The sequence below is a fragment of the Oryza sativa genome, chromosome 3, assembly GCF_034140825.1.
Source record: "Oryza sativa Japonica Group chromosome 3, ASM3414082v1".
NCBI lineage: Eukaryota > Viridiplantae > Streptophyta > Magnoliopsida > Poales > Poaceae > Oryza > Oryza sativa.
In genome coordinates this window covers 31,207,819-31,223,273 of record NC_089037.1, presented here as the reverse complement: position 1 = coordinate 31,223,273, position 15,455 = coordinate 31,207,819, and the positions used below count along the sequence as shown (strand labels likewise).

General features: G+C 46.7%; 1 protein-coding gene across 1 annotated transcript; it reads right to left on the bottom strand.

Annotated features, from left to right (window-relative positions):
• Nucleotides 1-12,337: 12,337 nt before the first annotated feature.
• Nucleotides 12,338-15,165, bottom strand: LOC4334052 (BTB/POZ domain-containing protein At5g66560). Its single transcript, XM_015774324.3, has 3 exons — nucleotides 15,007-15,165; nucleotides 14,826-14,895; nucleotides 12,338-14,686 (listed from the first exon to the last, which is right to left on the bottom strand). Exons 1-3 carry the CDS (start codon nucleotides 15,048-15,050, stop codon nucleotides 12,797-12,799), a joined length of 2,004 nt encoding a protein of 667 aa, XP_015629810.1. The 5' UTR covers nucleotides 15,051-15,165; the 3' UTR covers nucleotides 12,338-12,796.
• Nucleotides 15,166-15,455: the final 290 nt, after the last annotated feature.

The window sequence follows — 15,455 nt, the reverse complement described above, 5'->3', positions numbered from 1 at the left end:
AAGATGGATATTTGTCTTTAAAAGCCAGGTTTCCTAGCCATTTATCTTCCCAGAACCTTATTTGTTTCCCATTATTTACAATCCAAGAATCCATATCTAAGAAAATATCTTTGACCTTCATGAGACCTGACCAAAAATGAGAATCACCCTGTTTCTTATTAACTTGGGTTATAAACTGATTGTAGAGATACTCTCTTCAATAGATTTTACCATACACCTTCCTCGTTAATCAACTTAAACAACCACTTACTCAAGAGACACTTGTTTTGTATTTCCAAGTTATGAACCCCTAAACCTCCCTGATCCTTAGGTTGACAAATGATATCCCATCTAGTAAGTCTATACTTTTTTTTATGGTTATCCCCTTGCCAAAAGAATAGTGATCTATAATAATCAATTTTTTGAAGAACCCCTTTCAGTATCTAAAAAAAGATATCATAAACATAGTTAAACTTGAAAGTACAGAGTTAATCAAAACCAGTCTACCCCCAACAGATAAATGTTTTCCTTTCCAACTAAGTTTTTTCTCAATTCTTTTCTCAATCATTTTCCAATCTCTATTATTCAGTTTTCTAACATGCATTGGTATACCAAGATATTTAACAGGGAGAGAGCCAAACTTACAACCAAAGATGTTAGAATACTCATCATAATATTCCTTTGCCTGACCAAAACAAAATAATTCACTCTTATGAAAATTTGTTTTCAAGCCAGACAACTCTTCAAACACAGATAAAATCAATTTAAGATTCTTCGCTTGTTGTAAGTCATGTTCCAAAAAAATGATGGTATCATCTGCATACTGTAAAATAGATAAACCATCATCCACTAGGTGAGGGACTACCCCATTCAATGAACCAACATCTTTATCCCTCTTAATTAATAAGGTAAGCATATCTGTTACTATATTAAAAAGAATTGGAGATAAAGGATCTCCTTGCCTTAGACCTTTGTAAGTTTGAAAATTATTACCGGTCTGATCATTTACTCTAATACCAACATGTCCCCCTTGAATAAAAGAAGTTATCCACTCACACCATTTAGGAGAGAAACCTTTCATTCTGAGCATCTGTTGTACAAAAGACCATTTAACCTTGTCATAGGCTTTTTCAAAATCGATCTTAAAAATCACAGCACTTTTATTTTTGCGATGTAATTCATGCATAGTTTCATGCAAAATAACAACACATTCCATAATATTTCTCCCAGGTATAAAAGCAGTTTGAGTAGGGCTAATCACCTTTTGAGCAACACTCATTATTCTATTCGTAGCAACTTTGGTAAAGATCTTAAAACTAACATTAAGTAAGCAGATAGGCCTATATTGTTGAATTCTCATGGCCTCAGCACACTTAGGCAAAAGAATAATAGTACCAAAGTTAAGGGAGAATAAAGGCAAAAGTACCATTATGAAAATCTCTGAAAAGATCCAACATATCATCCTTAATGACATCCCAAAAGACCTGATAAAACTCAGCAGGAAATCCATCAGGACCCGGAGCTTTATTATGTTCTATTTGGAAAATAGCCTCTTTAATTTCCTTTTCAGTGAATTATTGTATTAAAGCTTCATTCTCTAATTGAGATACTTGTGGGATGTCCACAAAATTATTTTCATCAAACTGGAGATCAGAATCATCAGGAGGACCAAAGAGGCCTTTATAATAAGTAGTAATATGCGATTTTAGATTTGCATCACCATTTATCAATTGATCCCCATCTTGAAGTTGAAAAATTCTGGTTTTTCTATGTTTGCCGTTAGCAACCAAATGAAAATACTTTGTATTTGAATCACCCTCCAAAATATCCTTAGTTTTAGCCCTTTGATACCACTTAATTTCTTCTTCTCTCATAAGAGTAGATAATCTATTCCTACAAAACCATCTAAAATCAATTTCCTCCTGAGTTAGAAGAACAGATTCAGCTTTTTTATCCAACAAATCCAACCTATCCAAAATTTCCTTTTTTTTCTTTTTTATACATACCACTTGTATGTTTAGCCCATCCTCTCAAATGCTGTCTTAATCGGCGAATCTTCGCCTGCCATCGCTCCATAGGAGTATTACCCTCATGTACACTAGACCAGACCTCCTTTACCATATCTACAAAGCCATCATGTAATAACCAACCAAGTTCAAATTTAAAACTATGTTGTGCATTACCTGAAGAGGTGGAGTTTGTATTTAAAAGAAGTGGAGTATGATCCAAAATATCTCTATTAAGAGCAACCACCGAGGATAAAGGAAATTTATGTTCCCACTAAATGGACATCAAAATCCTATCAAGTTTCTCATAAGTTGGATTTGCTAAGTTATTTGCCCAAGTATAAATCCTACCTAACATTTGCAACTCCCTAAGACACAGTCTATCAATAATAGCATTAAAAAAAAGGGCCATCTATCATCGTAACTGCCATTATTTTTTTCATCAGGGCTACGTAAAATATTAAAATCACCACCAATGAGAATTGGTAGGGATTCATGACTGCACAAATTAACTAATTCAGCAAGAAACTGATCCTTAAGTTCATTTTGTGCCGGTCTATAAACTAAAACTAAAGCCCACTTGAACTTATCAACTTTGTTACATAAATGGAACTTAATATAAAAATCACCTTCATCAATTAAACCAATATCAACGTTTAGTAAATTGATGCCTAACAGAAGACCCCCAGACCTACCTCTGGGAGGTTTACAATGCCACAAAAACTCCTTACCAGCACAAAGATTTTTAAGTGCAGCTAGAGTAAATTCTTTCTTAACCGTCTCAGACAATGCTATAAAGTCAAGCTGATGTTCCTTGGTCAAGTCAGAAATAAACTTATGTTTTTTTGGTCCTTAAACCCATCACAATTCCAAAAGATTCCCTTCATTTGAAACTATTTTTATTATTTTTCTTATTTTTCCCCCTTTTACTCTTTTTCTTAGAGTTAGGAGAAGATGCCATAGGATTTAAAGTGTTTTTAAGACTATTCTCACAGTCCTCACTAAAATCCATGACCTCTTCCATAATTTCACTACATAAATGTTGTAGTAAAAAATTATCCTCCAACTGGTCATCTAATGACTCAGTATCAACATTAGGGGTACAAACTTGATTAATAGAAGAACAAGCATATTCGCTTATCCTATTATTTTCTACACATTTCAAATCATTAATTACATCATCTAAAACAACATTTTTACTAGAAGGTATAACACCAAGATTATGATGATGTGCAGATATTTGATCATTTGAAAAATGTGTAAAAGAAACATTATTAACTGAATTACCTCTAGCCTGCAGGTTCTCCAAGTTCTTACCAGCCTTCAACTTTTCGGCCCTTTCAAGAACAAGCTGATCGCTATCACTTGCCCTTCTCTTACTCTTCCTTGATGGAGAGATTACTGCCTCAGGGATAGCAGAGAGCTTTGCCACAAGACTTTCCTGAATCTGGGCCTTGTCAACCATTATAGTCTCCTCATCTAAACCATCAAATTCTTCATCAGAAACAGTCAAGCCATCAGATTCAGGTATCAGATTTAGCTGAGAAGAGGGAGCAGAAGGACCACCCCTCTCACTAAATTGACCACCAGAACCCATCTTAGAGTTGTTACCTGAATCAAATAAACCAGCCCCCTTCCCCAGATCCTGATTCACATTCCCCTCTTTTTTCTTTTCCAAATCCCCATCATCCAAATTCTCCATCTCCATAGGCACAGGCTCCTTAGGCCCATTTTCAGGTTCTACTCTAAAAGACAGCTCATACAAGTGATCACCAATAACCACATCCACCACATCAGGAATCAGAGATGGGTCAAGAACCAAAACTTGTAAGCGAGCTATATCATACCTTCTAGTAAATATCATATCAACAGCTTTAGTAATTCCAAGGATGGAACCAACAGCCCAAATGATTAAATACTCTCTCAATTCAGAAGGAAGACCTTTGCACTGTACCCACACTTTTGGCATCACATATTTCACCTCATTCCCAACTCCCCTTTCCACAATCTCCATTTCAGCCTCACCAACTTTAGTGTGTACATTGCCCCATTCGACCATACGACTTAATTCAGCTGCAGAAGGAAAAATAGTATGAAAAGTCCCATCACCATTATCATGCACCACCCACTTCCATCTACCAGGTATTAACCTCTCCAACTCAGAAATAATAGAACTCACAGACATCTGTCCTTTAGTGACCTTAACCAAAGCCGCTTTAGGCTCATGCTTAACCCTCATTCCAGCTGAAAGAGGTATATGGAAGAAACCCAAACCATCTCTAGTATAACCACGTAACTGAGCAACAGGTTTAACATATGACCAAAAAATTGGGCAACGAGAAGCAACATGATCCTCACTTTCACAAATCTCACAGTAAAACCTAGAAGAACATTCCTGCATTGTATGCCCTTTAGTATAACATCTATAACAATAAGGTTTGCCTTACCCTTTGACCTCAACCTTTGCCTTTCCTTTGTTTACCTCCCCTTGTTGTTCCAAACTATGCAAGTTACCATGCAAAAGAGAAAGCACATTACCTCCTGTACCAGAAGCAACAGGACCGGCCGTACTATCACCTTTTCCATCGGCCAAAGCAATAATAGCTCCACTACCAGCCTTCACAGCAGCAGATGAAGCACCAATATTGCTCCCTCCGCTGAAACAATCACATCATCCTTCCCCTTAGCTGAAGCACCAATGGGTTGCCCTTTCGCATCAACAGACACAGCACTCCCACCAGTCGCCTGTACTGAAGCACTTCCTGTTGCACCACCGCCAGAAGGCAACAACGGTCCAGCTGAAGTCCCAGCTGCAGGTGGCCCTGCTCCACCAAGCACAGGAAAAGCGGCATCAGTCGCAACACCCCCACCAGCCACCGGAAAGGCGCCAACAACAGCAGCTCCACCAGCGGGCGGAAAGGCAGTAGAAGCTCCACCTTGTATTGTAGGACCGTCAGTCACAGGACCATGCCCAACCTGTGCAACAGGACCAGCGGCAACAGGAGCACCCACCGGCGGAAACCCAGCAAGCGGTTTGAAGATCTCCTGCCCTGCAACAGCACCATGCCCACTAGCGGTACCGAAGGGTTGAAACCCTAAATTAGGGTTAAAGCCAACGTGACTACCGGCAAAATTCCCACCACTAGGTCCTGCATTCAAACCGAACCCGTTGTTCCATCCATGTCCATTACCGGCACTTCCAAACCACCTTCCACCTTGAAAAAAATCCTGGCGGCCGCCGCGGCCATCGAACCAACCTCTTCCACGTCCGCGACCCCTTCCACCCTGATGATTTCCGCCGCCAAAACCAGGGTGAAACCCTCGAGCAGAAAATTTTCCATAGCCCCCCACAGCAGGACGACCCTGACGGTTGTTTCTCTCCATCGGCAGACGAGCGACGGCGGCGTACGAGAAGGGTAGCGACCTTACAGATTGATCATTCACCCTAACTTTGCGCCGTATCGTACCAGTTTTTGCGAAGAGAGAAACCAAGCCAGCCGTGGGCCTGTATGGTATGTTGGGCTTTGGAAAAGCAAGGCCCTTTGGACTGTTTGTGATCGATTCAAAATTTGACATCACCGGAAGTTTTGGAAAACATTCCAAACTAGTCACCGTCGGGTGAGAACCCGAGTCAGAAGACATCACCGAAGACGAAGCAACTTTTTGAATCAAAACATTCGCCGGACGAGATTGGAATCTCGCCGGAGAAGAAGAAGAAACAGTGGAAAGAAAAACCAATGATACCTTCCCTTGCAGCGCCAAAGAAATAGCCGTACCTAACGTTCGAGGGGGAGACTTCCTTGGTAATGAAAGCGGCCCGCTCCAAGGCTTCGAAGCACTCTCCAGCGAAGACACATGTGGCCACGTATCATCGGCATGCAAGGTCTGCAAAACAGAAAAACGGGAACCAGACGACTCACCAACATCATCCAGAAGAGAAACACCTCCAGCTGCTGCTACATGCACCGGTTTCGGCCTCGATGCCGAAGCTGCCGCCACCTCGACCTCACGAGCCAGCCGGAGCCGAGCTTGCAAATCACGTTCTTCCGTGGATCCATCAGCCAAAGCCGGAGATGATCGACCGGAAGATCTCTTCGAACTGGCTGCCGCCCAAGCCGGAGCCAACGTGAGCCGACGGCGGCCATTGCCTCCTTGCCTCCTCATTCCATCAGGATCAGCCGATGGTTAAAGAGATCCGGCGACACACTCCCAGAATCCCAGCTGCTAGCTCCAACACCATGTCTTCTCTCATCGTTTGTCATCTACTCCCTCCGTTTCAAAATAAATCAACCTCGTACTATATGTTCAGATTTTTTTTTATTTCCTCCGTTTCACAATGTAAGTCATTATAACATTTCCTACATTCATATTAATGTTAATGAATCTATATAGATATATATATATATATATATATCTAGATTCATTAACATCTATAACTAATATAAATATTCGTATTTTTCCGGTCGTCACCCTCCGATTCGTCCGTATTTTCATCCGTCAATCGTATCCCAATCCGATTTGGTTAGCGATGGACAAAATCGCAAAAAAAAACCCACTACTACAGAGAAGGCATTCGGTGCCGGTTCCCAAAATCAAAAAAAAAAGAAAAAAAAAGAGAAAACTACACATCATATGATCAACAACAAGTTCATGTATCAAATGTTCATCAGATTTTTACATCATTGAATCAAACATCATAAAAACCACCAAATCATGTAGTCGCGTCGCCATCGGCTAGATCAGCTTCTTCCAGATCTAGAAACGAAGATAGGGTTAAGGTTGAACGAGATGGAGGGAGAGAAAAAAGAGGATGCAAGTCGGCACGGGTGCTCACCGGAGGCGGAAGCAGTAGGACACCGTCGGCCACCGCTGCTCGCCGAATGGAGGAGAGGCAGAGGCAGGCGAGGGGAGGCGGACGGAGAGGCCACCGGATCTGGCGGTGGAGAGCCCGCCGCCGTCGCCCGTGGGAGCCGAAGCCCGCCGACGCCGCCGTCGACGCCGTTGCCTCCCCAACCGCCGGATCTGGCGGAGAGGAGGGCGCCGTCACCGTCGCCCACCATAGTGAGCCGCTTCGTGAGAGAGAGGCGAGAGAGAGACGCGAGAGAGAGAGGAACAATGAGAGTATGAGACCGAGAGAGAGACTTATCAACCTTGGACACTGCTGCCCCGAGGCCGTGGTGGCACTGTCAGGCTGCCGCCGCCCTTCCTCCCACCGGATCTAGCAGAGGGAGGGCGTCTCTAGGCGGCTGCCGCTCCTCCTGCCACACGCCGCTGCCGCGGAGGGGAGGGTGCGGCCATCGCCGCCGATGGGCTGCACCGTCTCCACCCGCCGCCCGCCGCCTCAGCTCTGAGAGAGAGGAGAGCGAGAGAGGAGAGAGAGAGAGAGAGTAAAATGAGAGCGAGAAAAATCCAGTACCTTCTCGGCCTTATCTCCTCGGTGCGCCCTGCCGGCTCGGCTTGGTTTTTTTAGAAACCAGCCTTATATCACCGCTGTGGATGGATGGATAAGATTCGGCTCGGTTTTTCAAGAAAACGGTACCTATAATGTATTACAGGTGTCCTATAATTAATTAATGGTGTCGGTTATTTAAAACCGACACCGATCTTAACTAATTAAAAATTCATAACTTTCCGATTGTCACCTTGTCCGTCGCTAATTTTCCGCCCCCCCCCCCCCGGCAACAAAAAAAATCCCAGTCGGAATTCCATCACATAATCCCCGCTCAAAAAAAAAATCCCAGTCGGAAGTTCATCACAAATAGAATCGGAGGCAGGGAAAACTGAAGCATATACACACAATTTTTATCCGAAAATTCCCATGCAGCTAGATCGAAGGGGAGGGTACCACCGAACCGCCAACGGCTCCGGTCCCACTGGATCCGGCTGAGGGGATGGCACCGTCGCCGCCGTTGGGACGCCGGCGGGCCGCTACCACCTCCCTTCCCGCTGGATCCGGTGGAGGGAAGGGTATCACCCCTGTCCGCAGCCACAACTCCCGCCGGAAGGGAGGGCGCCGCCGCCTGACACCGCCCGCTAGGGTCGAGTCCTCCCGCGGCCCCATGGCGAGGGAGGAGGCGAGGGGCGAAGAATCGCCGCTGCTCGTGGAAGAAGAGCCGCCGACGTAGAGGATTAGCTCACGGACTACTGCTCCCCGACCCGTCGCGGACCGCTGCTCACTAGGCAGCCTTGGCGCAGGGTCGCAAGTAGAGGGAGAGGGAGAGTGTAGGCACCACGGCTGAGCCGCCGGCTCGGGGAAAGGGTGTCGCCAGCTCGGGGGAAGGGGGCCACGGGGAGTGACACCGCCATATGGGGAGGGATGGAGATGGAGGGCGTCAAGCCGTCTGCTGAGGAGAGAAGAAGAAAAACCGAGAGATTTCCGACCACGTCATGCATGCTCTCGTGCACCATGAGGTGCCTGACCTCATCGGTGCGCGACGGCCGCCACCTGCTCGCCACCCACGCCTCCTCCACGCCGCCTCCAGCCCCCATGTCCTTGTCGTCGAGGCGCGCCACGCACGACATCACGAGCAGTGCCATCGCCATTAGAGCGCCTACCTCAGTCGCCACCGCCACCGCCACGCCGCACGTGTCGTCCGCACCAGCGTGTCTGGCTCCCGTCTTCCCCACAAGCTGGTCTCCCACCTCCCTCTCTTACACCGTGGCACCAGCTAACTCCACACGGAAGCTTCGTCGTCGTCGCTCCACTAAGTCGCCCTCACATCTGTCGCTTTGACCAGTGCGTCGTGCAACACGGTCGGCTTCGCTTCGGACATGGGTCTCCACTGTTGCCAGGGCTCACCGGAGACATGGATGACATGAGTACATTGCTCATGGCCGTGTTGTGATGTCATCGTTGTTGCTCCGAGTGGTTGCCATCATGGACTCATGGTTCGCTCACTTGAGCCAGAAAAGTCAGGGCTAATGGGCATTTTTTTTCTTTTTTGATTTACAACTTTTAATTTCTAAGAATATATTTTTTTTGAAGGGCTCATATCATGAAAAACTAAATCCTAATTATCTAATATACTTTTTGGTTACTGTCCACACTCCGTTCCGTTCATCATACAAATTTCCATCCGTCGCCTTTTAGGCAAAGACAGTCGCATTGTTCGTCCATCCATTTTCTCTCATGCTACAAATCATCCAAACTAAACATCATATATATTCCGCAAATATATAGCAGATTATCTTTTATATTATTAAGACAGCTCGAAAAGAAGGCACCACGTTCACTGTGGAGGCTAGAAATTCCCGCATTAATCGGAGAAAAAGAAAAAAAGAGTCCAAATAGAAATACAATCTGAAAAATAACTGAAATTCGGAATTAAAAATAAGCAATATTGAAAGAGGAGTCCATATAAGAACCCAATACGTGATTAATTAAAATTCAGAATAATAAATAAATAAATTGCTGAAATTAGAAAAAAAAGAAAAAAGAGAGTTCGAGTAGGAATACAAATTTGAAATTACTAAAAGAATAATGGTCTAGATTTACTGTACAAAAGATAATCATATCAATCTAATTATAGATCATACAATCCGCACTAGGAGTCCATGTCCGTTTAGAAAAATCAATTGCAGAATTGTACAGTATAGAGAGTTATGATTCTAAACCAACATACATTGCCGCACATATATAGGGTGGAGATACCAGGCCAGCACGCTTAGGCTGCAGCAGCAGAAAAATAATATAGTGCCCTCATTTCATACAAGTCCATATATAAGAACCCAATACGAGATTAATTAAAATTTAAAATAAAAAAATAAAATAAAATCTGAAATTAGAAATAAGGAAATAAAAGAAGAGTTCAACTTGGAATGCAATTTAAAAATAACTAAAATTCATAATAAAAAATAAAGACTATTTAAAGAATACACCATCTGGAACACATAACGAGATTAATTAAAATTCCAAATAATTAATAAAATAAATTCTGAAAATAGAATAAAAACAACTAGGAATATAATTTATAAATAAAATCTATCGGGATGAAAAATATGGAAATTTCAAAAAAAATCATCTAGAACACAACAATGATAAATGACAATAAATATCGAAGAAGTAACCGGGCTGTAAAGGAGTAGAGTGGTGACAGCTGATGGAACATCTAAAAACTATTAACAAAACCCCAAATAGAATCCTAATGACAATTAAAAGGAGTGACGACGGACATGCCGTTAAGCAGCACGGTCACGACGGTGGCGGGATTTCTAAAAAAGTAAAAAAAAACAAACCTCAATGATAATCACATTCAATTTTAAAATCTCAAATATAATAAAGAGTGGGAATAAGCGGGCGAGCCGTAGAGGAGTACAGACGGTTTGGTGGGACTCTAGAAAGTAAAAATTGAACTCAAACGATAATTATGTTCGATTTTTAAAATCCCAATGACAATAAAGAGAGGAAGCAGCGGATGGGCCGTAGAGAAGTATATTGGCAGCTTTTAATGGGACTTCTAAAAATAAAAAAATAAAACCCAATAAGACAATAAACTCAAAAAACTAAAATATCCAATTTTAAAAGGAGAATGAATATAAGCCATGGTAGATCGAGCAAACAAATAAAGAAAGGATGACAAAAAAGTAAGGGGTAGCACTGATGTGATTTTTATAAAAGTTACAAAATTAGAAATATGGGGGATGATATGATTTGGTCTTTCAATGTCTTAAGACAATGAAATATCTATTGAATAAATTATAAATAAAATCATATTAAAAATAGATAATTCTGTATCGGTGCTAGCCGCGCAATTGCGTGGGCCACCCAGCTAGTTTATCCAAAAACAAACAATTTTTTTAGCAGATTAGTTGTCTAAACCAAACAACACTTTTTGTCAGTGTACACACTCCGTAATCACCCGGTGCAACGCACGGGCACTTTTGCTAGTCAATATAAATGTAAGAAATGCTAAAATGACTTATATTGTGAAATAGAGAGAGTACTCTATTAGCGTGTGTCACATTCTAACATTCTAGTACGAGGTTTATTGTAGAATGGAGGGAGTAGGTCAGGTCATCAAAGTTCTGAACTCCTCCTGCTGCCGTTGGTTTCGTCAGACAAAAAAAAATGCATAGTTGCACACACAAACTGAAACAGCAGCACGTACAGCTTCGTCTTCGCCCTCGTACTCCCTCTGTTTTACAATGTAAGACTTTTAAGAATTATCCATATTCATAAAGATGTGAATAAAGATGTGAATAAATCTAAATATTCATATGTGTCTAGATTCATTAATATTCATATAAATATGGGTAGTGTTAAAAAGTCTTACATTGTGAAACGGAGGAAGTATTATTAGTGGCCTGGAGGGAACTCCAAGTACCCCGTATTTGGAGTTCAGAATATACAGGATAACTGGAATATGCAGGAGCACATCCCCTACTTCGTTGAATTACACAACTGAAGCCTCCTTTGGAATGTGGAAATTTTCTCTCTCGATTCCAACAGGAATTGAACTACACAAGCCATTACTTTTTGCCTCACAAGGGATGGACCGAAGCAAGTGAAAAGAAAAGTTCTAAGCTAGCTTCTTAGCCCAATAGCCATGGCCCATGGGCTTGGCATTGCCAACAGTCCGGCAGCAGGCCATGGATTCGAATTTTGAAGCCACATAACGAACAAAATCATGCGCTGAACTTCTTCTGCTGCTTCTCCGACAACAAACGCAGACAGCCATGAATCCATGATGCCGTTTAAAGTCAATCTGTATTCTAACATTATCTGTTTAGGGCTCATGAGTGTTGGGTAAAGCATCGTTGTTTACCGGTATGTCTCCCATCTGTCGTGATATATTATGCCACATAGCACCAACAGACTATTGTTTACATGTTTTTATATCTGAAGAGTGCATTTCAACAAAAGTAGATTGCGGCAGAGCACTGAAAAGGCAGTCACAAAGGTTTGGGCACTCGAGAGGAAAATAAAAGTTGCTGGAGTGTGTTTGGGAGTTGGGACATCTGCCAACCCGGCAGATGCATTTGGAGCACGATCAGTGGCGGTGCAAAATAAGCCAGAAATGCCAGATAAGTTATAAGTATAGCACTATACCAAATACTTGTAGTACAAGAATATTGTAGAGAAGTGGACTGTGCAGGCAAAGTAGATCGAGAGTGCCTACTTTCTGCTACATTTCAGGCTTTACGATGACCAAAAGATTCAGTTTACAATTTAGTTAGTCCAATCGAATGGTAGAGATAATGCCACCATGCAGAGTGACACAGCTAACACAGAAGGCATGTTAATGAAGCAATTCCATCCATGGACCATGCTCCAACCCATTTTGCTCAGCTCTCAGTTTGCATGCTTCTCAGGGTGGAGAGTCATTTGTTCCTTCATCTTCAGAACACCAGAGGAAAAAAAAACGACGATATCAAGTTATCAACAATCTGTACATTTCTACTGGATCTATTTACGGCACAAGATCCATTTCATGTACGGATCGAAGGGTAAATCCAACTTTGTAGCTTGTGCTTTCTGAGGCCGGCAACACCTGCACGTGTATTGTACACCCTGACAACTCAAATCTACGCGACTGCTTTTGTACAAACAGCAAGTCGACAAGCACACATGAAACGTAACAGATGACAGGCTACAAAATGGCATTTCGTACATACATACAACACACACGGATCCCTTATGTTCCGTGTCGAATGGCAGTGGCGTTCGTGCACACGAACGATGCAACGTAAGCGTGCGAAATCATACAGATGGGGCGATTTCTGGCTGGATCTTCGATTGGCAACGTTGGATGATTTCTCAAATCATTTTCATCTCGAGCATCGATTTTTTGTTCAGAATTCAGACGATTCGCCTATGGGCTCATTCCCATCCGTGACGCTCTCGACGCCACGACGTTGCGCGCGTGCGAGTCGCACACCTGCGTGCTGAACTTGCAGCCGTACCGCGACCGCCAGTTCGCCGGCCTCGACGACCCGTCGGCCGACGCGGCGTCGTCGTCTCCGGCGTCGCTGTGGCGCGGCGACGCCGCGGCGCTGCGGCCATCGATCTTCTTGATGGCCCTCCTCATGCTGGAGCACTCCCGCTCCAGGTCCTGCACCCGGTTCCTCATGCTGTCCATGTCCAGCCGCAGCACCTGGCTGTCCTGCGTCGCCGTCGACCGCCACGCCGCCTCGCCGCGGCCGCCGCCGGCGTCGGCGGAGTGCCGGGCCGCCATCGCCGCCGGCCGTGGCTGCTGGTAGCGGTGGAGGTGGAGCCGCGTCTGCGTGGCCCCGGCGCCGGCGGATGACAGCAGCGTGCCGGTGATGGCGCGGCGAAGCTGCAGCTGCTCGAAGAAGAGCACCTGCAGCACCGCGCGCAGCGGGAGGCGCTCGTTCTGCGCCGCGTGCGTGCACGCCTCCACCGTCAGCTTCCTGCAGTCCACCACGCCGCACACCCTGTCCCTCTCCTCCGCCGCCAGCCGCGGGTGCGCCTTGAGGTAGATGTCCACGGCGCGGTACACGCCGTCGTCGTAGACGCGGGCGTGGTCCGGCAACGCCAGCGCGAGCTCGCAGAACTTGGCGGGCTTCAGGTTGGCGTCGGACGCGATCTCGGCGAGGTAGCTGTCGACCAGCTTGCCGACGTGCACCATGGCCACGGCGGACGGCCGCGACAGCGTCGTGGCTGCCGGCGCCGGCGCCTCCTCGGTGATCGCAGCGGCCGCCGAGGTCGACGCCTCGGCCTCGCCGTGGTCCTCCTCCTCGGCGAGGAAGTGCCTGACCACGCGCTCGACGCAGTCCACGTCGTAGAGCGTCTCCGTGGCGCCGGAGTAGCTCGGGATGAGCACGTCCTCCAGCGTGGCGTGCTCCAGCTGCGTCGCGGCCTTCCGCTCGAGCGCCGCGCACGCCGCGTCCGACGCGCGCAGGATGTGCGCCGTCCGCAGCAGCGCGAACAGGAACTTGGCGGTGACGACGCGCCCCGAGCACTTGTCGGCGGGGAGGCTGGCGACCACCGCCTCCAGGAGGTCCCTCTGCTCCACCTCCGACGACACCGGCGCCGACGCGAGCCGCCGCCGCATCGACCTCGACAGGCCGGGGATGGTGCCCCTGGCGTACGACACGAGGCAGCTCTCCCTGGCCTCCGTCCTCACGTCGGCGCGCGCGGCCATGGCCGCCATCACCCGCTTGTACATGTGCAGCCCGAGGACGGCGAGGTCGTCGAACCAGGAGCGCGACGCGGCCGACGAGCGCGCGGCGATGGCCTCCACGCAGCGGCCGACAATGCCGAGCTCCTCGGCGTGCGGCAGCAGCTCCTCGCAGGACTTGAGCGCCTTGGTGGCCTCGCCGGGGTGCCGGAGCACGGCCTGCTCCAGGAAGGCCTCCGCGCGCGCCGCGAGGTTGTCCTCCGCGTGCTCCTCCGTCATCTCCAGGTACTCCGCCGCGCACCGCAGCGGCGCGACGTTCCAGGCGGTGAGCTCGACGCGGACGCCGTAGCAGAACTTCGCCGCCGTCTCGAACGTGCCCGGCCCGCCGGGGAAGTCCGGGAACGCAATGCAGAACGCCTGCCCCTCCTCCTCCTCTTCCTCGTCTTCCTCCTCCTCCTCTGCTTCCTCTATCTCCGTCTGCTCATCACCTTCCTCTCCAGCATTGCTTCCCTCACTCCCCCTCCTCCTCCTCCTCCTTCGCCGCCGCTGGCCCGCCGGTTGCTCTGCCTCGTGCTCCATCACCATGCGGTGGATCTTCCGGCTCTTCGACATGAGCGGGAACTGCGCCATTCGAAACCCTCAGGGGAATTTCGTCGAGCACAATGCGGGCGGTCACCGAATTCCACCACAAGAAAAAACAGAGCGCGCACACACACAGACACAACTCACACAATCATCGCAAGAAGAAACGAAACCCTACCTTGTGGAGGTGGAAGCTCATGTCCTGCACCTCGAACACCACGTCGCTCGGCAACCCCGTCGTGCAGAACCTGCCACCCATCCCCACCAAGAAAACCCCAAAAAATTAAAAAAAACCCAGCGAAACCAACGCAATTTCCGGTGGTATAAACAAAACCACCACAAAAGAAAGGGAATCTTACCACGCCTGGCCCCTCGTCGCGCCGCCGCGCACGGCGGACGACATCTCCGCCGCCGCCGCCGCCTTCTTCTCTGAGCCGCGGCGATTCGGGAATCGGGAGGAGGAGGAGGAAGCAAAGCTACATACACCCGCCGCTCTCGCCGTATAGTAGCAGTAGTGCAATTGGGAGGGTGGGTAGGCGTATTTAGGGCGCGAATAAATTGGCCTCAGAATCCCACTCCAAGTTCACCCTCTCTCTCTCTCTCTCCCCTTCTCATCTGCTCCGAGTTATTGCTGGCTATGACATGTATGGAAAGCTACGTCTCCTTCGTCCTCCTCCTCCTCCCTGGTCTAACCAAATCTCTCCTCATCATTTGTTTCCACTTTTAATTACTCTTCTACTATCTACTAATTAACTAACGGTCTAACGCTATGGATTATGGATACTGTGAATCTGTGATGAGGTGTGTG